Below are 24,002 nucleotides of genomic sequence, written 5' to 3'. Positions count from 1 at the left end.
AAGTATGTGTTATTTTATAGCATAAGTACTAAATATTTGTGCTCTCTGGAGATGAAAACTATAAAATGTCAATCTAGCCATGGACTTTTCTATCCAATCATTGTAAAGCTTTAACTACAGACGACAGCCAATCCGCGGCGCTGTTCTTGGGAGGCGGTGTCGGGCGGAGGACTGCTGGTTAGTTTGCGCTGTGTTTATTGTTAAGGTTGTGTGGATTAGCACTGCGGAACCCTGTCCAATTTCTAATGAGGACCGCTATGGGTGTAAGATAAGTTAAACATGCTCGGTAAGTGCTGGCTCTGTGCGCAAACTGCATTCTTACTGGCAGTTTTAGCAGCGATTATTTGCTCGATGGGTCGCGATTAGCTTTGAAATACAGGCCACTGAATTGTTTATACTGTGCGTAAAACTTGTGCCATTTTTGGATGTACTTCTTTTATGTTATGGGGTTAGATTGAGCGCCACGAAATGCTGTGAAAATGTGAGATATGGGTTTGTTTGTGGTGCCTACTGCTGCACTGCGGGGATGGTCACAGAGGGAATGACAGCCAGGAGAGGGAGAGGAGCAGGGAGGAGGGCGAGCAGAGCGCACAGGACTGGAAGGAGGGAGGGACATTTAAAGTTATATTATACGTTTCACCTAGTTTTTCATTTGTTAAAACTTCATTATGGGCACAAAACACTAGGTCCGTAGAGGGACTTACTCTAAAATATTGCAAAACAAAGATGGTAATAACATGCAGTGCACATTAAAGATACAACTTTTTCTGGTGGAGGTTGCAACTAACTTGTCTCCAGGGACTCCTTTACCTGGCCTGCCCCACAGTATGTTATTAAACTGATTTATCTCCATGGAAATTAGAAATTAGTGACTCCACAGGTCAAGTTACAAGTCAGATCTATGGAGGTAAGACACTAAAACTCGTAATTTTCAGCTGTAAAATATGTGTTATTGGAAAAATCTGTCCTTCAATAGCTCTGGAACAATCTGTCAGGAACTGTGGGCATTTGCAAAGTTGAACCCAGGGACCCATCTCTAGATCTTGAGCCAGGCTTGGTCAGAAGTGCTTGTTGTGCATGTTTTCAAAATTTGACAGTTCATCCCAGGATAAACTTGAGCTGAAATTAATTGAGAAGGCAAATTTATAAGTCTACATGTAAATGAATGCTTGCAACAAAATCTAGATTCAAAGTAATTACATTTTGACTTTGTTTGTTTTATTTCAGGCCTTTCCCAAGTCGCCTGGAGGAGTCCCACATGGCAAACACAAAGGAGTCTATTGAAAGTGGTGGAATTGGATGAATGAATAGTAACACTGGAATAACATAACCAAAAATTAGTCTCTCTGCCACAGCCTGAGTTCTTAAAAATGGCAAACTCAGTGGCACTAGTGGTTCAAACTGACCTCTTGCCACCCCAGTCCCCGTTCCCATCCCTCCTTGGTTCAGGGGAAGAGGGGGAGGACGAGAGGGAGAGAGGAGACCTGGTGGATGAAGACAAAACAGGTGTGGAGAGTGGCGGAGAGGTGGTTCTTGACGTAGCACCCTCTTCAGCGTCAGGGGGGGCAGTGCAAACGGAGCAGGCAGAGCACCCGTTTCAGTGCTTGGACTGTGGCAAGAGTTTCCGGTGGTCATCCAGACTCACGCATCACCAGCGAAGTCATAACAACGAGCGACCCTACCGCTGCAACCTCTGCCCCAAAGCCTTTAAGGGCTCCTCTGCTCTGCTCTATCATCAAAGGTAGCAGTTATCCAACTTAATATTTTATCTTTTGAATGGTCAAGTCCTCAAATTGCATCTACAATTGGAAAGCTGAAACCCTTGAATAGCAGCTTTTCCCACTGACACAGAAGAAAACTGTAGAGTCACTTTAGTGTCCAATTTCCTCCCGCATAGTTGTATAAAGAATAAGATGAACAATACATTGGTATGATACTTTTGGCTTCAACTGTTATTATTGAGCACTTTTGTAGATGCTCAAAGTTCATGCCGTATTCATTCCATACTTCATCATGGAGGGAAGCTTGATCTATAGTCACAGATTGAAGCATGGCAACCAATTTGTACCGCCAAACGCTGACAATCAATCACACACTACAGTCCTTACAAACATGCATCTCCAGAGGGACTGCAGCCTGCTCAGATGCAGAGCACTAGACTGTTTGTACACAGTCGCGCCCACTTTTTCCACTCAGAGATGATGCTTCACGGGCCCTAGTGAAATGACTTGCCCAAGGACACAACAATAATATGCATAGGCATCAAACTAAACCACCAACCTCTGTAACTATACCAATGGAAAAAGCTTGTGCCAGTGTAGTATTGTTATGAAACTAAGGGAAAGAATAGAAATGTAAACAATTTAAAATATTTGTCTTTTTTTTTTTTTTTTTTTTTTTTTAGATCCCATTCAGGTGAGAAGCCATACAAATGTCAGGACTGTGGAAAAGCTTTCAAACGTTCCTCTCTGTTGCAGGTAAACAATTGTTTGTTACTAAACCATATCTTTGTTTTCATTTAATTCTAACATCTGTGAATATTTCAGGTCCACCAGAGTGTCCATACTGGAGTGCGGACCTTCCTATGCCCTTACTGTCCCCTGACCTTCAAATGGAGCTCTCACTACCAATATCACCTGCGCCAGCACACAGGCGAGTGCCCCTATCCCTGTGACTCCTGCCCCAAGGCCTTTAAAAACTCCAGCAGTCTACGTAGGCATAAGAACGTGCACCTGGGGTTGAAGCCGTACACCTGCTCTGTTTGTAACAAGTCCTTCACTCAGTCCACAAACCTCAGGCAGCACATGAGGATCCACACCGGAGAGCGTCCCTACGTCTGCGGTGAGTGTGGGCGAAGCTTCACCCACTCATCCAACCTCGCACTGCATAAAAACTCCCATTCAAACTCCAGTAATGCAGCAAAGGACACAAAGCGACCAGATGCACAAAAGGGCAATAGTGTAGTTGAGATAGTGGTAGGTCCAGAGGAGGTGACATCCTCCATGTTGACGGATATGGTTGGCTTTGTGAGCCAAGAAGGAGCAGAAGGAGTTGCTGTGGGGATGGAGGAGGTGTTTTTGTCCACTGGCTCCAGCAGCCAGACCCCTGGGCTTCTGCCCCAGCTCACCCTCACCACGTCTGGGGCAGACGGCCGCTCGTCCAGGCCCATAGGGACAGAGGTCCACCTGAGCACAGACACTGGGGCTAGTGTGCTGCTGTACAGCTGTGGCAGCTGCAGCCAGACCTTTGGCACCAGGACTGAGCTGGAGGAGCATCAGTCCATCCACATGACCCCAGAGCCTGCACCCGTAGTGGAGACTGGCCCGGCGGGGAGTATGGAGGTGGGCGAGGGGCTGATGGGGGCCGGGCACCTGCTTGCAGACTTTGAAGAAGTGGTGGAGACAACTACAGTCTCTGAAAACGGACAAACTGCAGAAGTGCTGCTCGGGCTAACGGAGACTACAGACAGCAACAACAGTGTAAGTACAGGCATGGGGGAGGCCGACAGTGCTATGGAAATGTTTTTATTCACTACGTTTTGGGATTTGTTATATATAGTTATATGTCATCATGCATATAAAATAATTCACACAAGAATATAAATACTACTCTCCTTTGTTTATGTGCATTACTTTGTTTGTCCCAAGAATGTGGGAGCCACCCAGACCCAGTTCGACCTTCTGCAGAGCCTGACAGCGGTGACTCAGAGCTCAGAGACGGTGCAGCCGGAGCCCAGAACCACATGGGCAGGGCTGTCATGTGGCTACTGCAATAAGAGCTTCAAAACCAGTGGAGGCCTCAACAGACATGTCTCCCTGGTGAGAAGTTTACCACTGCAACGCCAACATTGACACAGCTATGTACACCACATAATATAACATAGAACTTTATTGTGATGTGATCCCTGGAATGATCTGCTATTTTAGTGACATTTTCCCCACACTCTCCTCCTATTGATCAGGCATGAGTGAGTGACAGGTGGATATAACAAATCACATTGAAGTGAACTGTGAACTGTAAAAAAAAAAATCTTTAGTTTTGCGCCATAAAACGCAATGCAAAACTACTAAGTATACATGAGTAATATCAGAAGTAACTAAAATGGGACATAATCCGAAACTAAACCTAGACTAGAACTAAACGTGGACTAAAACAGGACCTATCCCTGAGTGCATTCACACTTGCACATAGACCAAAGCAAAATTTGGACAAAATTCTGAATTAATCCTGGACTAGACTAGCCAGACTGATGCCACCTAGTGTCCCCACTCAATTTTATTTCTCTCCAGCGACTAGGTCAGGAATCGGAATACACTAGACAGTTTCCAAGAACTCCGGAAGTTGTAGACCGCGCACCGGCCAATCAGCGAACAGCTGTGAAGCCATGACATCTAACGCAGCGCCTATCTTGGTCTCTTTTGTGGTACAGCATAACAGTAAACAAAGCGGTAGAGATGGATGTAGACGAAGCCATACATTCTGTGTTCTCAACAATTCCCGAGATCAAGGATTTTCACTCTCTGCTTTCTTTGCTGTTGTGCCGGTAATTACTTGGACATCACTGAGCGTTCTGGTGCATTACATATGTCACGACCAAATAGCAGCGATTGGTTAAATAAAAAAAGTACCCGCTTACCGTCAAGCGAACGAATCCTAATGCTGCGAGGTCAGAAGGTTTCCACAAAGTGAAACCAGCTGATGAATCAGGCTAGGACTAGACTAGGACTAAACCAAAACTGGGATCAAACCAGGTATAAAGAAAGCATACGTTGTATGTTTATCATAAAGCTGGGCCATCATCATCATATAGCTCATGATAATATCTTGCTTTGGAGGCAATATGTAAATTGAAATATTACAATATCATTGCAAATAAGAGCACCACAGCTGATCCTCTCAGTTACGAGGAGAGACAGATAGATTGCAGCTGTTGCTATTGCTTTCAGCGGAGCAGCTTAACCAGTGTTGAATGTGGAGGCTCTGCTGATACTAAAAACACAAACAATGACAGAGAAAGGACACGAGGGGAATGTCTAACTTCTTCTATAACTTAAATAGCCTGAAACAAGTTAGTTCAGCTATTCTAAATGCCAACTTTATAGATGGGGTATTACATTTCTATATTAATTGCTAACGCGTAACATATCTAGATCACCATTTTACCTCTTGCTGGTCTTGCTGTTCTGTAAGGGGAGGGCTAACCGTAAGGAGGGTTTGAATAGGGCCCGTGAAAGACCACAAGATCGCTCAAACATGCACGAATGATTCAGAAAACCACTTCAGACGTGTTTTGATGAGGGAATGTTAGAACATGGTAGAAAGTTTAAAAAAAAAAGTGGATTTAGTGTAATACCCCATCTTTAAGTATTTTGTCAAGTATATCAGTATTACATATTTGCATCTATTTTGTTTACGGTATCACCCAAACCCTGATTGACCACTCTAATTTCCACATATTATCTTGTGTTTCAGATGCACACATTGACATCACAGTCCCGTTGTCAGTTCAGCTGCTCAGCCTGTGACCGCTCCTTCCCCCTCCTCTCCTCCCTCCTTACCCACCAGCACTCCCACACCCCGGAGCAGAGACTTTTAGCCGAAGCAGAGGCTGAAATCGTGTGTCCCCCTTCACTGTCCCTGTCCCTGCCCCTTCCCTCGTCTCCTGGTCAAACTGACAAACAGCAGGAGGGACAAAGGGAAATCTGTGTTGATATCATTACTGTCGGTGAAGAGCAAGAACAGCAATCCAAGCCACTCAAGTCACTGAAGAAGGCAGGGGGCAAAAGCACAGTGGCTGGAGGTAAACCAATTTAATATAGATATAAAATAGCGCTTCACAGTGTAATATAGAAGGCCTATATTACACTGTTTTCTAGAGATGTAACAATAACTGAAATCTCGTATCGGCAAAAGTCTCACAATAATATCGAATCACAAGTTCCTTTGCTTAAATGCATGGTTTTATAGTTTCAACAGCTTATAGGGAACTACATATCCCATGATTAATTTCAGTGCAAACAACACAGAGAAATATATATTTTTACTTGAATTCTTGGGATTATGACGGTAATAAGTCACACCAAAATTTTGTCAAGGTATTTTGAAAGCAAAAAAAGTGTCTCATCTACAATTATATTAGCCTCTTCAAAATACTGCAATGAATATCGTACCGTGAGATGTACATCGTGATAATATCGAATCGTGAGATTTGGATATCGTTACATCCCTACTGTTTTCTGATCTGTTATAATGTTGTTTACTCATCAAAAACACCTAGAGTTGTGTTTTGTGACATTAACACATTTAACACACAAATCCTGCATATTTAGGAGTTTCTCATACAGAAAACACTCAGTTCCACCTTGTGATGTCATGCAGTAATACAGGAAGTGCTCAATTGTGTTTTTAAACTCCGTACACCTTCACTAGAATCATTTGGATAATTTAAGACATCTAATTGCCAATCTCTGCTGAACTGAGGTTACAAGGTAGCTGATAAAACTACTGCTTCATGACGTCATAAGGTGGAACAGACCTTGTAGAGCTTTGGAGGTGTAGTGTTACTCAAACGTGAGAATGAAACAAAAAACACTAGGTATCTTTACGATGAGGTAACAACATTATGACATTAAAGCTCATAAGAGTCAATTTTCCATAATATGGACCCTTTAAATGGTATCCAGGACATCATTTGAAGACCATAAAGTAGATGCAAACAAAGTAACGTTTACAATATCCAAGTTGTCTTATACAGCTAAATAAATAGATAGTAGTGATGACAACATTATGCAAACAAGGATTTTGTGAGTTTTTCCCAACACAGTTCCGCCAAGACCCGGTTATTAAACTGTTCCAAAGTCCTAACCATAAACAAAATACCTGTCCGTAAACCTAATCCCAACCCTAACCTTACCTTGATAGTGAAACAATATATCGTCAAAAATTAACGTTTTGTTAGCATAGCACTCATTCAAAGTGGCTGTTTAAAAGCGATTACAATTACGTAACTCTAAATCACAATTATATGAAACTGTTGGAATCATTTATTAATTACTTTTTGCGAAAACAATTGCCCTTTTATTTATTTATTTATTTTTTCATTAATTTGGAATAATAACAGTGTACCACATACACTTTTTAATAACTGTATTGCCTTACTATGACTTTCTAAGAGTATTTCTATTTAACACTGATGAATCATGATTTCCTGTGTGTTTGCGGTGGTGTAGAGAGGCCGTACCGCTGCTCAGAGTGTGGAAAGGCCTTTAAAGGCTCCTCTGGTCTGAAGTACCACATGAGAGATCACACAGGAGAACGACCCTACCGCTGCAGTGTGGCAAGAGCTTCAAACGTTCCTCTCTGCTCTCCATCCACCAGAGGGTAAGGACTTGTCACACACATCTATAGTCTATAAACGGTCTAAATTATACATGAGTAAAAACAAAGTAACCATATCATAAAGACTCTTAAAGTGTCTCTGACAGGTTGGGCTACACATTTTACTAAAACAGTTCTTTCCTAGTTTGGACATTTTTTAGGATTCAGACTTTATTTCCTGGTTGGAAATCATGACATCACACTTGGGAATTCCAAAACTATTACCTTGCAACCATAGTAGAAAACTTCTCTAATGTACACAGAGATTATTTTTTGACAAATAAGTATAAATTGTGCCTAACTTTTGGATTTCTAGATTTTAGAATTCTCCCTGGTGTGATCTTAAATATCAGATCAATCAAAGTTTATTTATAAAGCACATTTAAAACAGCTAAAGCTTACGGAAGTGCTGAACAACAACAATAATACAACTATAGTATGTGGAATGTCCTGTCATTTTCAACATATTTTTCAAATTTTCTTCACAAACTGATTCTTGGTCAGTATGTAAAACTATAATATTTACAACAGGTATTATAGCTACAAATAAAGTAAAAATTAGGGAATGGTCTTGTCTTGTGAACTTTAAAAATAACTAAGTTTAAGCCACAAGTGGTTCCCTCTTCTTTATATTCATGAGAGTTTCAGTCTGCACATTTAAAACTGCAATTGTAAATGTAAATTGGTTAAGAATTTGATTGTGGTTACGTTATGGATCTTAAATTTGGGACTGCAATTAAGAATTGCATTTATATAGAAGCAGTGCCAGTAGCTTTTAGATTTGTCACATTTTCGATTATGCGGTTAACTCAAAAATAAAATCACGGCCCTGTCTATCAACATTTAATTTATTGGTATTTGATTTTTTAAAAATAAAGATAATTAAGCATAAACCCTGCCCTTAAGCGAAATGCCTGTAATTTATCCTGTCTTCATCCCCCTTAGGTACACACAGGAGTCCGGGCGTTCCAGTGTCCCCATTGTCCTCTCACGTTCAAATGGAGCTCACACTATCAGTACCACCTGAGGCAGCACACAGGAGAGCGGCCCTACGTGTGTAAGGAGTGTGGAAAGTCCTTCAAAAACACCAGCTGTCTGCGCAGGCACAGTCAGATGCACTCAGGTCTGAGGCCACATACATGTCCCATCTGCTCCAAGTCATTCTCCCAAACGTCAAATCTCAAACAGGTGGGTTTGTGTTCATCTTACAACGCTGTGCAGTGTTTACCAGGTACTAGACCATACATGCAATAAATTGGTATAACAAAAAGTCACTATATTACCAATCTGCTTAAATATTAAAGGCGATATACTTGATTTTTAACTAGTTAATTTTAAAGAGTTTGCAGGGGTCCAAAGTTACTCCTCACTTACCATTTGCATTCTGAGCATCCTAATTATTCACCGTGATGAGTTTCTAAGCACTGTTCACAACTTTCAGAGGCCAGAGTGGATTTTTGCTGTTATGGTCATGCTAACAACAACTAGCATGCTTGCCGCGCATTTCCAGATTGGCAGAAAAGAAAGCATTTAATTACTAGATACAGACTGCTTAAACAATGTATCTGTACTGTTTCAAAAGTAATTTTGCTCAAATACATGGGGTCAAAATCAGGTACAGGCCTTTTAAATAAGATAAATATGATAAACATAGCCCATACGTCTTTTTCTTTCCCGTAACCTTTATAGCACAGGACAAATGTGAAAGTGAAGGGCGGGTAGCACAACTTTAGAAAAAAAAAATCATGAGAAACATTTGATTCGTAATGTTTCATGATGTTTTGAAACCCACTGTGGCTTTGTTTGAGGCAAACAGTTGGAACAGGATTCACTATCACAGTGCTGAGGCCAGCGAATTGCTCAGCATGTGTGTTGCAGCCACAACCCCAAGTGACATTTCTACTCAAATAGTTGAGAGACAATAATTGAAAAGACTGAATCTGTCACAGAAATGTGTGAGAATTGCTGTTGTATGAATTTAATGTAGTCTTTCCTTCTCTCCCCCTCTATCTCTCCCTTTATTCCTCCCCTCTTCCTCTCTTTACCCGACCCTCCGTCTCTCCTCTCCTCTTTCTCTTCCCTTCTCAGCATGAGCGTACCCACTCCGGAGAGCGCCCCTATCAGTGCACGACCTGCAACAAAAGCTTCACTCACTCATCCAACCTCCAGCTGCACCTCCGCACTCACTCCACCCAGAAGGACTTCAAATGCCCCTACTGTTCCAAAGAGTTTGTCATGCAATCCTACCTGCAGCGCCACATCCGAACCCACACCAATACCCCCACTGCACCCAGTGGAGGAGCTAAGGACGGAGTGGCGGTGAAAGCTAACGTGGGTGGGGTTACCACAACCACAACCCTTCTTAACCCTATCACCTTGGAAACTTCAGCAAACAATGGGAGTTTGATTGTGTCGCAACCAGCCTTGAATATTCCCCCAAATTCGTCTCAGAACTATTTCATGATTCAGACAGTCAATGGTCTCCAGCTTATTCCTCTTTCGACTCCAACACCTACCCCTCCTCCCCCTCCGCCCCCTCCTCCACAGAACTACCTCCTTTTGCAGTGTCCCTCTAATAATGGCGGTCAGTCGAACTTGATTCTTGTCCCGACAGCGTCCGAATCGCAAGCCCTGCCAATGCTACAGACAATTCAAACTCTGCAGCCTGTTGTAAACCAAATACCGCAATTTCAGAATCAGTTACAACCACCGCAACAGTTCATTCTCACAAAAAGCAAAAGCAATGCAAAAGAAACTGTAATGGCACCAACGCACACACTGCCACCTAATTCAATATTCTCTAAACCTATATTGGGAAAAAGCACGAGGACTGCTAGGAATAAACGTGGGCGTAAAAGCAAAACTGCAGAACAGAAGAGAGAACAAGCTGCGAGTTTTTCATCCGACAATTCTTTAAATAAAACTGCAACTAACATCACTACAGAGCCGTCACTGCCTTCTCCAACCTCAGTACCTAACGAAATTCCAGCCCAAGTACCGATATCTGTAGAGAGCTTGAGGCTGTCCACAGAAACGAAAACAATTTCACCGATTTCAACACCTATTCCAACCAATTCAGAAATGACAGTTCAAGAGCAGGTATCAAGTAAAGAATTTGTTTTATGTTTTGACAATGAAGGTTTAACAAAGGATGCAATGAACGTGGGAGGAGGCGGGGCGTCGTACATGTTACAGTTCGAGGGGGAAGCGTCAGGCCAATCTATAGGTGAAGACATTGGTAAACAAGGTAAATCTCTTTTGTTGCAATTCAATACAGATCAAGATTTAGACGACAAGAAAGGCGATAAAGGTAGAATAATGTCGCTTTTGCAAAACTGGAGTGATGAAAAAAGCAGCGATAAGCAAGCTGAAGGAAACGAAAGAGAATACGTTCTGCATTTTCACTCTGAGGACCAGAACACAACAGCAAATGAAGCTCAGTTCCACCAAGAGCAAGCCAGTAATAGCTTGAAACTAACTTGCACATCAAACCAAGATTTGGGATCGCTAGACAGACAAGAGGTGGTGTTTGAACTGGAAGGGGATGCAAAGATAGGACAAGAGCAAGAAGAGGGGATGCAGATGATAGCACTGATTGAAAGAGACGCGGGAGATAGTGAGGCTACGGGTCACACAGTTAACCAGCATGAAAGAGCAATGGAAGGCATATTTCGGCTAGAAGGAGGAGATGAGATTGTTATAATTGAGGTGAATACAAGTGGCATGGAAAATAGACTAGAATCGGTAGGAGGTGGGAAAATCACAAACAACGAAATCCAATGTGAGAATATAAAAATGGATACAAAGGAACTAGAGTCTACGGTTAATGAAGGAAAACAGATGTTAGAAGACCCAAAATAGACCAGTCTGACTCTGCATGTGAACCAGGTCTGTGTTTAGCACTTTAGTCAGTGTGTGTGGCCTCCTGAAGAACATGCATCATATTAGACTGTGTGTTGAAATGCCATGGGCCACCATAGAAATGTTATACATTTACATAGGCTGTACATGGACTTTGTAATAGGAAAATTAATATATTACTATAAATTATTCTGTCATTGGCAGGTTGTTTATTATTGATTTTTGTGAATAAGTGTACACTTTGTATCATGGTTATAGGCTATGTTAATGTAAAATATTAATACTGATGATTCTGAATAATACAGTGCTAACAAATACACATGTGTTTATGATTTATGATTCATTTATTTAGTTTATTCATGAGACCGGGACAGTGCACATTAGACATTAACCTGAACAGGAGAGATGCATTGTGCCAGGTTGTAGCACTAGAACAAATTTCCACTCTTAGTCCCTGGTGCGTGTTTTTTTAGGTTTGATCATGATTTAGTTTGTAATCACACTGACACTGGCTATGTTTGCACACAAAAGATCCAATCATCTTACTTCTGACATTATCAGATTGCCAAAATGTGATTTCTGACTAATTGTTCATACCTGTAAAAGGTTTCAGTCCAATCCAGTTTATTTATATAGTACATTTCATAAACGGTTTCCAAAGTCCTGCACAAATACACAGTAAGAATAAACCCTCACATATAATTAATCTTAAAAAAAATAACACAAGTAAAATAAAATAAGATTTAAAAAAAAAAAAAAAAAAAAAAAACAGAGAATATAATAAATAAATAATGCCAATAAAATAAAAATAAATAAATAAAAAAACCATAGAGGGCCACTCAACTCAAGTAAGAGAAGAAAAGTCGATTGACGAGGAAATTATGCAAAAGAAGAAAACCAACGTGGAAAAGACCGAACTAAAAGTAAAAGTTATTTTAAAATTATATTATTGGTATATTATTGGGTTACCTGAATAGAATAGTTTATTTTTATTTTATTTTATTTATTTTGCGGAGGTGCAGTTTGTGCGTATCTCCCGCATTCTCGGCGCTTTACGTAGGCGCGCGTGCTGATTACGTAAATTGCGTAAACGTGCAGCAGACAGCGACAGAGACCGAGCTGCAAAAGACTGCGCTCCCCTGCGGAATTGCGTGCCCTATTTGCGCTATAACGGGCTGTATTTATTCAATCAAATGTTCAAGACGATGGATTCACAAGAGGCGCTTTGAAAAGGTGCGTATTTGCGGAATAATAGGCACTGTGCTAAAACATGTAGCCATAGCGCACAGCGTGTTGACACAACCCCCAAGGATTAAATGACACGCTTCCCCACGGTTTGGTCAGTGTATCTGGGACAGGACTAAACTGGACTATATACTATTTAAATACATTACTGTCTTATATTTAGGACTCCATTTCTATCGCAAGGTCTGACGCATTTCACAGATTTAAGCTTGTGGGCCATTCAGATGTTAAAAGTGTCTGTAGAAGGCAGAAGTTTAAGATTTGTGTTTTATTTATCAATTTTCCCTTTTGTCCAGTTGACAGAATTGAGTTTTTCTTTTGCTACTTATCCTACCAAGAAGACTTAGGGTTTATACAGACATTTATTAATTTATTGTGTTTAACAGGGACAGTATATTAGTTTAGTTTAGTTTATTTATTTAATGAGATGATTAACCTTAACAGGAGAGATGCATTGTACCAGGTTATAGCGCCAGTGCTAATTTCCACCTATAGTCCCTGGGCAGGTTGATGTTATAGTTTGTAAAATCAAACATACAAAGAGAATGTCTTTATAATGTCTGGAGCATCATAACAATTCTGTATCCTCATTCACACCCAGTTCTCTCAGCTTCTTAAAAACATCATCCTTATCAAAGTCATCATTCATTTCATTCACTCCAGAACATCACCCTCATCAGTCCACATTATTACTAAAAATCTGTCCTTTAACAAAGAGCACAGTGTGTCCAAATGTGGTACAGTTAAGTGTACAAACAACTATGTTGTGGATACTCATATTAAGTTAAATTACCATCATGTATTAAACCAACAGGTACACAGTTGTCATTAAACTGTAACTGTAGAACGATTTATGTCTAGACTTATTCTTGAATTCATGATATAACACTAGATTCTTGTCTCCAGATTTTCCACAGTTTGGGGAGAGTGTTTACGATGAGCCCATAAATTCTTTGGTCGTCAAACCTCAACAAACAAAATGGTTCGACTGGAGTTGGATCAGGTGGTGATGAGGAGGATGAAGGAGGAAGATATCGAGATGGTCAAAGCCCTTATCAAGGTGAGTTAACTTAAGGTAAATGACGTCTGCGTTCACACACGACAGAATAAAACCAGATGTGAACACAACCTATGTTATGGCACTGTAGGTTGTTTCATTTTGGAACTAAAATATCTATTGTAGGGCGATAATGACATAGCAAGTTGGCAACCCATCAAAAACATTTACTAAAACATGCTTACATTTTTTGATTGAGGTTCAACTATTAAGTAAAAGAATTGTAAAAAAAAATATATATATATATGTATCACTTTAATAGACTAAAGTGAGTTTAATTTTTATTTTGATCAGTTTGCTTTATAACATTTTAGTAGTTTTTATATTTAGAACATACTTAGTATTCTAATTTGCATGTCTACCAAACAATTCACGCATGCGCAACATTTGAAAAACGACAGTCGCTGGATTTCTCATTCCTTGGAAAATCCTCTATACAACCTTTAATCTAGGGCAGAGTAATATGGAGATACAAAACAAATCATGATCTCATTCCTGTGATGATATGCTATTTTGGCAAAATCACCATATCGTAATTCCATGCTTTTTTGTCTAATACAGGTACGAAACCAGTCAAAAGTTTTAGAACACACTAATTTTTCCAGTTATTTATTGCAGTTCATGTCGTGCAAGTCCAATGAAGAGACTGAAATGGTACAAATGTAAGTACTGAACAGCCAGACATTGAAAAAAAAAAAAAAAAAAAAAAAAAAAAGATAAAAGATAACAAAACACAAGTTCAAGCTCTGCCAAAACTACCTCAGGAAACAAGAACAAAATGGTAAAGCTTGAAAATATGGAGTGTCCAGCACAGTCTCCAGACTTAAAACCCCCATTGAGCTGGTTTGGGATGAACTGGAAAAAGTGGAAAAAGCGCGGTGTTCTAAAAACCTTTCTAAAACTTTTGGCCAGTAGCATATATATTGTCAAAAACAGACACTTTACAACACCTCCTCCTCCTGTTGGTCAGTCTCCATCATGCTCTGAGCGAGTGCCAGGTGGATATAACCAATCACAGTGCAGAGTTAACTTTCAGAAACAGTAGATGGGTTTAGTTACCTCTTAAAAATGTGTAAAAGGTACAAGGAAAACATGAATTGTGATACATTTGAAATCATTCTCTGGCCCTAAGAAAATTGTGATCTTCATTTTTTGGCGTAACTCCCTGCCCTACATTAATTCATTGTGAATCTGTGTTTACAGGAGGGCTGTGAGGGAAATGAAAACCGTCTGATTCTACATATTCTGACACGACCGCTCTGCCTGTTTATTCTGGCTGTTTTCTCCTCCATCTTACGTTGTCTGGTTCACTCGTTCATCTTGGCTCTTGCTATCCCAGTCTTCCTGCTCATTGTCTTTCTAAAGATCACCATGCCGCGGTCAGTCGGGGTTCTGGGCAGCAGTCGGCCGTCCTGGGACTATGTTGGCAGTGCCTACAGAGACTCACAGGAGGAAACTCTGCCAAACCCGTACTGTCGAATCAGTGGAAAGACGCCTACAACAAGAAAGGTCAGTATTTTTGTGATTATTTAGATTTGGGACCTCACTTCCTGCTGAATAGGCACACATGTTATCTTAACCGTATTAACTTTTGTTAATGTTCCAAGCTGGGTGGCCCTCGTGTGGAGTCCATGCTCTCTTTGTATCTCAGGGTGTCCTTGTTTCAGATCTTTCCTATAATACTATCCAGTAAAATTTACTCAGGGAGGAGGCATCCCTTAAAGAAATATGGTTCAATAAAAAATAAAGGCTAAATCGTGGCTGTGATACTAAAAGTCTTTGTGAAACCACTTCTTGTGCTAAGTTCATATGAAACACAAACATTTTAATAATCAAGACAGTGAAAATGTCAAATGTGTTGCATAAACAAGTTTCCTTCCTCTACACAAACAACAAAACTGTTGCGCTGTAAGAAAATAATTTAGTAAAGTATACCAAAATATATTCTTGGTGATATATCGATACAGCAGTCCCCAATATTGATACTGTGTCATCACATTAAATACGATATATCGATATTTTTGCACATCCTTAATCACTGCACAGCAATTGTTACAAAATACATGATACAATAAACTTATCTTAAAAAGCATAGTATAAAAAAAGGGTAAAGGTAAAACTACATTTTATTTTTGATGGACCTTTCACATAAAATGTAAAAAAAAAAAAAGATGTGATTGCATACACTATTTTATAACGTGTATGTTTGAAAGGGTTAGTGCAGACCTGTGCATAGGACAGCCCATTTAAGATCATTTGGAATTACAAAATAAACATATTTTATAATTTTACCTTGTGCATGGACTAAATCTGCATTGCTTTTATTTTGGAGGTGTTTTCTTTAATGACATTTTTGTAAGGCAGCCTCACCTTTTCACCGCTTAGTCATAACATAAAGTCTTACCAGTCTTACCAGCTTGTCAATACAATGCTATTTGCTGCTTTTTTTAAAAATTAATATTAATGCAGAATTGAGTTAAGCATTTTGTCCTGGCCCTCCAAAATGATTACCCACCCCTGGGTTAGTCCTTAATGTAAAGCTCTCTGAATGCCCATTGGATTGAAGGAAAGCACAATATAAGTGACACTGTTGAGTTGTACCTTTGGAAACAAAATCAACCTAATAATAATCTTTTTTTTTTTTTTTTTTTTCCCAGCCCAGACGTAGATTAGGAGCCAAAGAGAAGAGCAGTTCGACAGAGACGATCAGCCCAGAGCGAGCGGAGGCGGCAGGGCAGGTGTGGGTGGCTGAGTGCGATGGAGAGATTCAGGGCTGCATCTTCAGAGAGAGTGAGAGGAGACCCGGGATCAGGAGAATCTGCAGAGTGGTGGTCAGCTCCTGGTACAGACGAGAAGGTTTGGGTCGACTGCTGGTCCAGAGTCTGCAGCAGAAAGAGAGAGATGCTGGAGCTCACAGAGTTTACGCACATGTCCCATATCCTTCCAAAGTGGGAGAGGTGTTCTTTAGGAAGTTGGGTTTTCGGATTCTGGGAGATTCCGAAGAGGAGGACGATGACAAAGAAGTAGAATTAGAAAGTCCAGAAAGAGGTTTCATGGGATACCCGCTCACAAAGGTGTTCTATAAAGACCTGTGAGAAGAGTGAAGTCCATGGGTTTCAGAATAATGGAAAAGTTGGAGTATTGCCATAACAGTTAACAATTTCATACAATTTTATCTTTTGAATGGCCCTCGAAATGTCACATGTAACAGGAAGCTGGGACCCATGAAGGAGTTAGTTTCAAGGATGTTTAAGTTAATTATTTATTTATTTCTATTTATTATATTTATGGTGGTTTTGTTTTTGCAATATTTATTATTCTTTAAGTATTTGAACTTTTTCATTCATATGCTTAAATCTTTCTGTAAAACCTGTTTACCCTAAGCCAAACGCTTTGTGATTACTTTGAAAATGTGCCATAGCTGCATATATTTCTGTCCTGAGACAAAAGTGTTTGGAGATGTACTGTAAATGAGTGTCTTTTTTAAAACTGAAGAAAGGAATAAAGTGTTTGCTGTTTTTGCTTTGTCAGCAGATGTAACTTGAATAACTAGTGCATTATATCTAAAATCTAAGATGTGGTGTCGATGTGAAACTGTGGTTTGTAGAATTAAGTGAGTTTAGAGAAGCCCTGTGCAGGTTCACAGACCTCTCTCACATCTGCTCACACCTCCACCTCACCTTAGTGTCTCTGTGGTTTAGAAGAACCCTACAGGATGTACAGTAAGACTTTACCTCAATGTGACTGCTTTTATTTAATTAGAATGAATCAAAGACAACTATAAAAACAATAGTGTGCACGTGCACTACAGGACTATAGAAATGCTGGTGTTAGTCTGACACTTGGTGAATGTCAGGTCACACCTGATGCCTGTTTGATCTGAGCCTATTATTGTTGTCAGGAAACAGATGTGAGTTCACACACTGGAAACAGTCTGTTTGTGACTGTGGTTATGTGCGTCTGCACGGTATGGTGAGTGTGTATGTGAGTGTGTATGTGTGCATGTGAGTGTGTATACGAGCACTGCGCAGGGCGTGGGCGGGTGGGTTTCGGAAAGTATGACTTGGCGTTTCTTACACCCGGTTTGTGCCCCTGAGCTCGGGGTAAATGCACAGCCGTGTCTGGCCCTGCTGGACCTCTGCACCACACTGACAGCACAGAGGAGCTCATGTAAAGCAGAGCGATGACCTTGGTCAGCTGTGGTCAGACCAAAGAGTTGGGTGGGAAGTGGTTACATAGACTTTGGCATCAATCCTGAAGTGGAGGAGACACATAAGAAGAAATGTGCAGAGACATTAAGTTTGTGCACTGTCGGAGTAATGTAATACGAGGGGAGGGTGCTCCGTGCATGCAGACACACACATATGAAACAGTCTAAAGGCTGGGGCACCACATAATCAAAGGATAAATTAGAGAAATTAGTTCCAGATGATGTATAACCTATAGACTGTGTTAATGACGTGCTCCTTCAGAGGGCACACACACACATGCATCACAGAGGAGCTCCAAAAACAGCCGTCCTGGGAAACGGTGAATTCCCCAAACCGCAGAGTGCACGAGAGGGTGAGGGGAATCATGGGAACGGAGGGCCCTGCTGCTGTGCCACTGGACCAAAACAGACCTCAGAACAGAGCAAGGTAAAAGTAGGCTATATCCTCAGAGAAGGGAATAGCAAAAACAGCAGATTCAAGAAAGAAATTACTTTAAAATGATATCACTCACTACTAAAATAGCAGGAAAAAGCACTCACCCAAAAATACTCAAGTAAGAGTGAAAGTATTTAGTGAAACTACTACCAGTACTTGTGTTGTGACCTGACTTGTGAAGTTGCTGGTAGTTAATTGGACAAACAAATAGTGCACAGATTTACATTATGATAAAATTACAAAGTATTGTTTGTTTTATGTAAATAAACATAAAGTAGTGGCCAGAAACAACAGTAGTACAGTGTCTTTCAGTACACAAGTCACTGAGTAGTAATAATACTGTAGTAATGAATGAATAAATTGGCGTAAAGTGGTCAAAGGCAAGTTCCTACAGAGTCTGGACCCTGGTCTGGCAGAGACGCTGAACGCCGGTGGCCCATTACAAACAGCAGAGAGGGAAAACCCAAATGAGAGACAAAATAGGTGTCAGGACCTTGAAGGATTCGTAATGCTTTCGGTTCCAGCTAATTTGGGGCCAGAGGATGCAGGGAGTTTACCAGGTGGAAAAGTTGAGACACACAAAAAGTGGCATTCACACTACTATGTGTGGAGGTGCTTTGGCTCCACTTTGCCTGTATTTTCAAAACAACCAAATATTTGGCAACCACAGTTATAGATATTGCAAAATTGGCAGGAATAAAAAGTATTTTGCCAGAAACTAAATTATAAAAAAATGCGGTTCTGGATTTCTCAATCACATTTATTTTTTTTATTTTGTGTTGTGATGTTTTAAAAAGTCAGAGCTTGATGATTTTTTTTCTTTAATTAATCTAAATGAAATAGTTATACTGCTTCCCATTTCTGGTGGCGGGTCCATCACCTACTTGTCTGCATTAAAATGGTATTGCTTTTTCTGGAAAGTTCCATAGTGTAGCATTAAACCATCATTTATTCAATTACACATGTTTCATTGCTCAAAAATATATGTAAATTCCCACTGTGAGTTGGGTCGCCTCTCCTTAGACCTGACTTATAACTTGGCCTGCTGATGGCACCTGCTTGTTTTTTTTTAAGATGAATATGATTAATGCCATACTGTGGAACATTCCAAACAAAGTAATAACATGTCTGTGGAGACAAGCAGGTAGCAGACCTTACACCAGAAAAGTTACATAGTGTACCTTTAACTTTTTATCTGATACATTTCCTCTGTTTTAATTTCCAAAAATATATCAAAAGTCTAATAAAGATATATCACAAAAGTAGGTTACAGTAGTTATGGAATATTGCATTTGTTTCTCATTTCATGCATAGAAATAGAGTATATCCTACAAAAATAAGACTTACTGTTTACATTGAACACTAAAAATAGGAAATTCATGTGAGCGGGGCTGCATGGTTCATTTGTCTCATTTATGACAGTACAACTTTTGAATTTGTCTTGTCCAACCAGATGTTGTCTTTGTTTAAAGGCGGATGTTTATGTTTAGAGGTGAGCTATATGTTTTCAGTTCCCCCTCATCGCATACTTTCACTCTTTCTCATTTTTACCTCCATTTATCCCTGACAATCAACACAAGACCGCGGCGCTGCTTTCAAAATGATTACCAAACTAGACAGGTGAGTACAACAGATTCGTTTCATTGCACAACACTTTAATTCAGATTTTAAACAATTTATATTAATTTATTCAATGCTTATGAAGTTTATTTTCATGCATTAAGGTGTAACTGATTTCAATAGTGGTTTTACATGTAGTAGGTCAAGTAAACCACTGTACAATAGTTTCAGTGCAGCTTCTGAAAGTGAGAAATGCATAGTAAAAGTTCTCACTATTAACACTGACTGATGCAACTGAGTTAAAAATAACATAATAGATAAAATTAGAGCTGCTTGCTGCTTCATAAAAAAGTGTGTCTACATATTGAGCTCACTGACCTGATTGTGATTTAAATTTTAAAAGTGTTAAATGCCCGTCCTGCATATTTCACGTACACGTTTGTTCTTTTAAAGAGGAACTGTCCCTTTAATAATAAGTAATTAACTCTATTGTAAACTTATACAATACAGTTATACAATACCTAAAGTTGCACAGTTTCACTTGGTGTTGGGTGGAGGATCTGCTACCTGCTTGCTTCTATAGTGATGCCATTACTTTTGAATGTTCCGTAGTATGGCTTTAAACCTATCTATCTCCGTGCAGACGCGCATTGGGCACCTCCAGGCATGAATGCATGTTTTTTCATTGAATTTTTTGACAATAAGTGAATCAATAAAAGCTAGATAAGCAGATGGCAGACAGTTCATCAGAAAAGTTACACAGTGCATCTTTAAAGGGCCCATATTACCCTATTTTCTCATCTATAGTAGATCTAGAATAACCATCGGTGTTGATGTATTGTCTGGAAAAGGGAAAGGGGGGTAGATAACATGAAATTACTCTTCTTTGTGCTCCTTTTCATTCATTTCTTGTATGTTTGATGTTGTGACACTGTCGGTGTCTTTTTATACTATGTGAATGAAATAAATAAACAAACAAGTAAATAAATAAATCTATGTTATAATGTTGTTTGCTTATCATATGCAGACCTAGAGTTGTGTTTTGTTTCATTCATATGTTTAACACAAACCCCTGCATACTTAGGCTTGAGTTTTTCTTTCATGTGGTAATACAAGAAGAGCTCCACTGTGTTTTTAAACTCCATACACCTTCATTAAAATAATTTGGATGATTTCAGCCCTAGAATTTCAAATCTCTTCTCAACTAAAGGTAACAGGAGGTGTTAACTTGAAAACTACTACTACTTCATGACATCACAAGGTGGAACACAGTAGTTTGAGCTTTGGAGATGTAGACAGACTAATAATAAATTCTTACTCAACTTAACTCAATGTGTGAATGAAACAAAACACAACTCCTGATATTATTTTGATGAGGTAACAACATTATAACATGGCTTAAGCTCACAGGAGTCAATTTTGCTTAATAATAACACTGTCTTTTGTTTCATGTTTTTGTCTTGATTGAATGAATCCATTTAATAAATAAAATCTAGAGTTGCCAATTAATCAACCAAAACCAGAATATCTAATCATCTAATGTGTGTGTTTGTTCCAGTGTACTATTACCAAAGAAAAAGTTTATTTACCATTATAAGAACTTGCGCTGGGCGAAGGGTCGACACGAGACGTACCTGTGCTTTGTAATAAAGAGACGAGTGGGGCCAGACTCTCTGTCCTTTGACTTTGGACACCTTCGTAACCGCAATGGCTGCCACGTGGAGGTCTGTATGAAACTCTGCTCAGATCACTGAATTAAAAACATGAGTTGATTTTAACCACTTTGAGATGTTTTCCAATTACAAACTGCAATAATCATACAAGATATTATTATTATTATTATTGGTGCGGTATTGACAATAATGAATTTCTTTATATTTTTTGGTATTGCATGAAAATTATAATAAGATAACACTTTTGTAATCCATCAGAAATGTGCTAAATGTGCTGTCAGTGTTGTGGTAGAACTTCAAATACTGCACACTATTAATTTAAGGTGCACTGTGTAACATGAGCTTGTCTCCGTGGAATTGGTATTGCTTTGCCTGGGATGTTCCATTGTATGGCATTTAACATATCCATCTTGATGAAGACACACAGGTGACACCATCAGGCCAAGGTACAGGTCAGATCTGCGGAGAGAGCTCTTTTCACAGTAATATGTATTCAAGGTATATTTTAAAGGGCTCAGATTACGCTATTTTCCAATCTATGTTATAATGTTGTTTCCTCGTTAAAAACATGCCCGGAGTTGTGTTTTGTTTCATTCAACACTCAGACCCTGCATATTTAGGCTGTTATTCTCTCAAATGGAAAATACTCTGTTCCACCTTCTGATGTCATGTGGTAATACAGGAAGTGCTCCACTGTGTTTTTAACTCCACACACCACTAGAATAATTTCGGCCCTGGAATTGCCTATTTCTACTGCACTAAACATAAAACATAGCTGTTAACATGAAAAGTAGCGCTTCATGACATCACAAGGTGGATTAGAGCATTTTGAGTTTGAATGGGGATTGAATGACTGAAAAAAAAAAGACACAACTCCAGGTCTGTTTTTGATGAGGTTCCAATGTTCTAACACGGCCTAAAACTCAAAATAGTCAATTTTGTTTAAGATAGGACCTTAGATAGGACGTTATGACGTTATTGAAGAGCAAGATTGATTTGTTTAATGCTGTGGAACATTCCAAGAAACATCTCCATGCAGCTGACAAACCTAAAAATAGAAAAGTTACGTAGTACACCTTAAACCACAAAAGTGCATATCACCTACAACTTCTTTTTATACAACAATAATTTTGCACTTTTTGCATAACTTCAAACTACAGAAACTGCAACAGTCAAATGTCCTCCTCTAATCTGTGCCATTCATTCAGATCCTGTTCCTGCGTTACCTGAGTGCGCTGTGCCCTGGTCTTTGGGGCCTAGGAGATTCTGAGGAGAGCAAAAGACTCAGTTACTCCATCACCTGGTTCTGCTCTTGGTCTCCTTGTGTCAACTGCTCCATCAAACTCTCACAGTTCCTCACAAAAACTCCAAACCTGCGTCTCAGGATCTTCGTCTCACGGCTTTACTTCTGTGACCTGGAGGAGAGTAGAGAGCGAGAAGGTCTGAGGATGCTGAAGAGGGCTGGAGTGCAGATAACAGTCATGAAATATAAAGGTACAATAACATGATTAAAAATCCACTATGCAACTTTCCTGGTGGTGGAACAGTTACCACCTTGTCTCCATGAAGATGTCATTGCTTTGTCCAGATTGGAATATTCCACAATATGGCAGTAAATGCATCTCCTTGGAGACAAGCAGGTAATGCCACCAGGCCAAATTACAGGTCAGATCTGTGGAGGTGAAGGACACCCCCACATGTTTTTCAATGTATTTTTGAACAATAAAAACATGTGTAACTGAAAAAAAAAGTTAAATAGTGTGTCCATACTGTGGAACAACAATATCTCCATTGAGTACTAGTAGAGGATCTTCACAACTCAATTTACGTAGTGCATGTTGAAGACTGCATTTGAACTAAACCAGGACTAGATCAGGACCATCTGGACAAAACCAGGACTACATTAGGACAAAATTAGAAGGCTAAAATAGGACAAGACCAGGACTAAACCAAAATGAGTGTGAACACAGTGGACTAGAGAAGACTTCACCTAATATGCTATTCTAATGTTTGATAATATCTTTAAAATCATTGTTTCACAGACTACTTTTACTGCTGGCAAACATTTGTGGCTCGAAACCAGACGGGCTTCAAGGCCTGGGAAGGTCTTCACCAAAACTCGGTACGTCTGACCAGGAAACTGACCCGCATCCTTCAAGTAAGCATCTTCATGAGTGATAAATTAGAGATATCATTATTGTTATAAGACTCTGTAGGTGACAATGTGATCCTTCTACTGTTACAGCCGTGCGAGACTGAGGATTTAAGAGACGCCTTCAGACTTCTTGGGCTGTTGTGACATAAAACCAGACCACTACAATTTCTGGATTATGTTTTCAGCTCAACTTAGTCCCAACTCTTCACCTGAGAATGAGAAACCTGAGAAAAGCTATAACAGCGAACTAATACTAGTTATTCAGTCCAATTTAAGTCACTTTTGTAGCATTATTCAGTACATACCTTACACAAATAAACACTGATTTCATACACTGCTTGTCTGGTGCAGAAAATCTTACTCAATATAAAACCTTTTGTATAAACTACTCAAATCTCAATCTTATTATATAGGGCTGATTATTATGT

At 39.7% G+C, this 24,002-nt stretch overlaps 3 protein-coding genes across 4 annotated transcripts; all 3 read left to right on the top strand.

Moving 5' to 3' along the window:
• The first annotated feature begins 147 nt into the window (after nucleotides 1–147).
• On the top strand, nucleotides 148–11,557 carry znf628 (zinc finger protein 628). The gene is given in 10 exon segments (XM_020928115.2): nucleotides 148–286; nucleotides 1,228–1,741; nucleotides 2,405–2,477; nucleotides 2,547–3,479; nucleotides 3,648–3,818; nucleotides 5,473–5,800; nucleotides 7,230–7,328; nucleotides 7,331–7,380; nucleotides 8,323–8,565; nucleotides 9,466–11,557. Coding segments are annotated over 9 exon segments (4,041 nt in total). The 5' UTR covers nucleotides 148–286; nucleotides 1,228–1,370; the 3' UTR covers nucleotides 11,239–11,557.
• A 763-nt stretch (nucleotides 11,558–12,320) lies between these two features.
• Nucleotides 12,321–17,070, top strand: nat14 (N-acetyltransferase 14 (GCN5-related, putative)). Its single transcript, XM_020928136.2, has 4 exons — nucleotides 12,321–12,471; nucleotides 13,390–13,543; nucleotides 14,744–15,049; nucleotides 16,198–17,070. Exons 2-4 carry the CDS (start codon nucleotides 13,463–13,465, stop codon nucleotides 16,633–16,635), a joined length of 825 nt encoding a protein of 274 aa, XP_020783795.1. The 5' UTR covers nucleotides 12,321–12,471; nucleotides 13,390–13,462; the 3' UTR covers nucleotides 16,636–17,070.
• A 2,539-nt stretch (nucleotides 17,071–19,609) lies between these two features.
• On the top strand, nucleotides 19,610–23,880 carry aicda (activation-induced cytidine deaminase). 2 transcript variants are annotated; one of them, XM_020928114.2, is made up of 5 exons: nucleotides 19,685–19,806; nucleotides 21,305–21,470; nucleotides 22,628–22,913; nucleotides 23,462–23,577; nucleotides 23,665–23,880. In XM_020928114.2, exons 1-5 carry the CDS (start codon nucleotides 19,787–19,789, stop codon nucleotides 23,716–23,718), a joined length of 642 nt encoding a protein of 213 aa, XP_020783773.1. In that variant the 5' UTR covers nucleotides 19,685–19,786; the 3' UTR covers nucleotides 23,719–23,880. The 2 variants fall into 2 exon arrangements, with proteins under 2 accessions (XP_055019985.1, XP_020783773.1); XM_055164010.1 differs by lacking the exon at nucleotides 21,305–21,470 and having other exon boundaries at nucleotides 19,610–19,806.
• Nucleotides 23,881–24,002: the final 122 nt, after the last annotated feature.

The sequence above is a fragment of the Boleophthalmus pectinirostris genome, unplaced genomic scaffold (genome assembly GCF_026225935.1).
Source record: "Boleophthalmus pectinirostris isolate CB_2022bp ecotype Guang Dong unplaced genomic scaffold, ASM2622593v1 HiC_scaffold_6, whole genome shotgun sequence".
Lineage (NCBI taxonomy): Eukaryota > Metazoa > Chordata > Actinopteri > Gobiiformes > Gobiidae > Boleophthalmus > Boleophthalmus pectinirostris.
This window is presented reverse-complemented; position numbering and strand designations above follow the sequence as displayed.

Bases quoted from the DNA above. Each gene is read 5' to 3' on its own strand.
- nat14 (XM_020928136.2), top strand. From the start codon at position 13,463: ATGGTTCGACTGGAGTTGGATCAGGTGGTGATGAGGAGGATGAAGGAG. The intron at 13,544-14,743 runs GTGAGTTAACTT...CTGTGTTTACAG, and splicing joins TGGTCAAAGCCCTTATCAAG to GAGGGCTGTGAGGGAAATGA. The intron at 15,050-16,197 runs GTCAGTATTTTT...TTTTTTTCCCAG, and splicing joins AGACGCCTACAACAAGAAAG to CCCAGACGTAGATTAGGAGC.
- aicda (XM_020928114.2), top strand. From the start codon at position 19,787: ATGATTACCAAACTAGACAG. The intron at 19,807-21,304 runs GTGAGTACAACA...TGTTTGTTCCAG, and splicing joins ATGATTACCAAACTAGACAG to TGTACTATTACCAAAGAAAA. The intron at 23,578-23,664 runs GTAAGCATCTTC...CTACTGTTACAG, and splicing joins AACTGACCCGCATCCTTCAA to CCGTGCGAGACTGAGGATTT.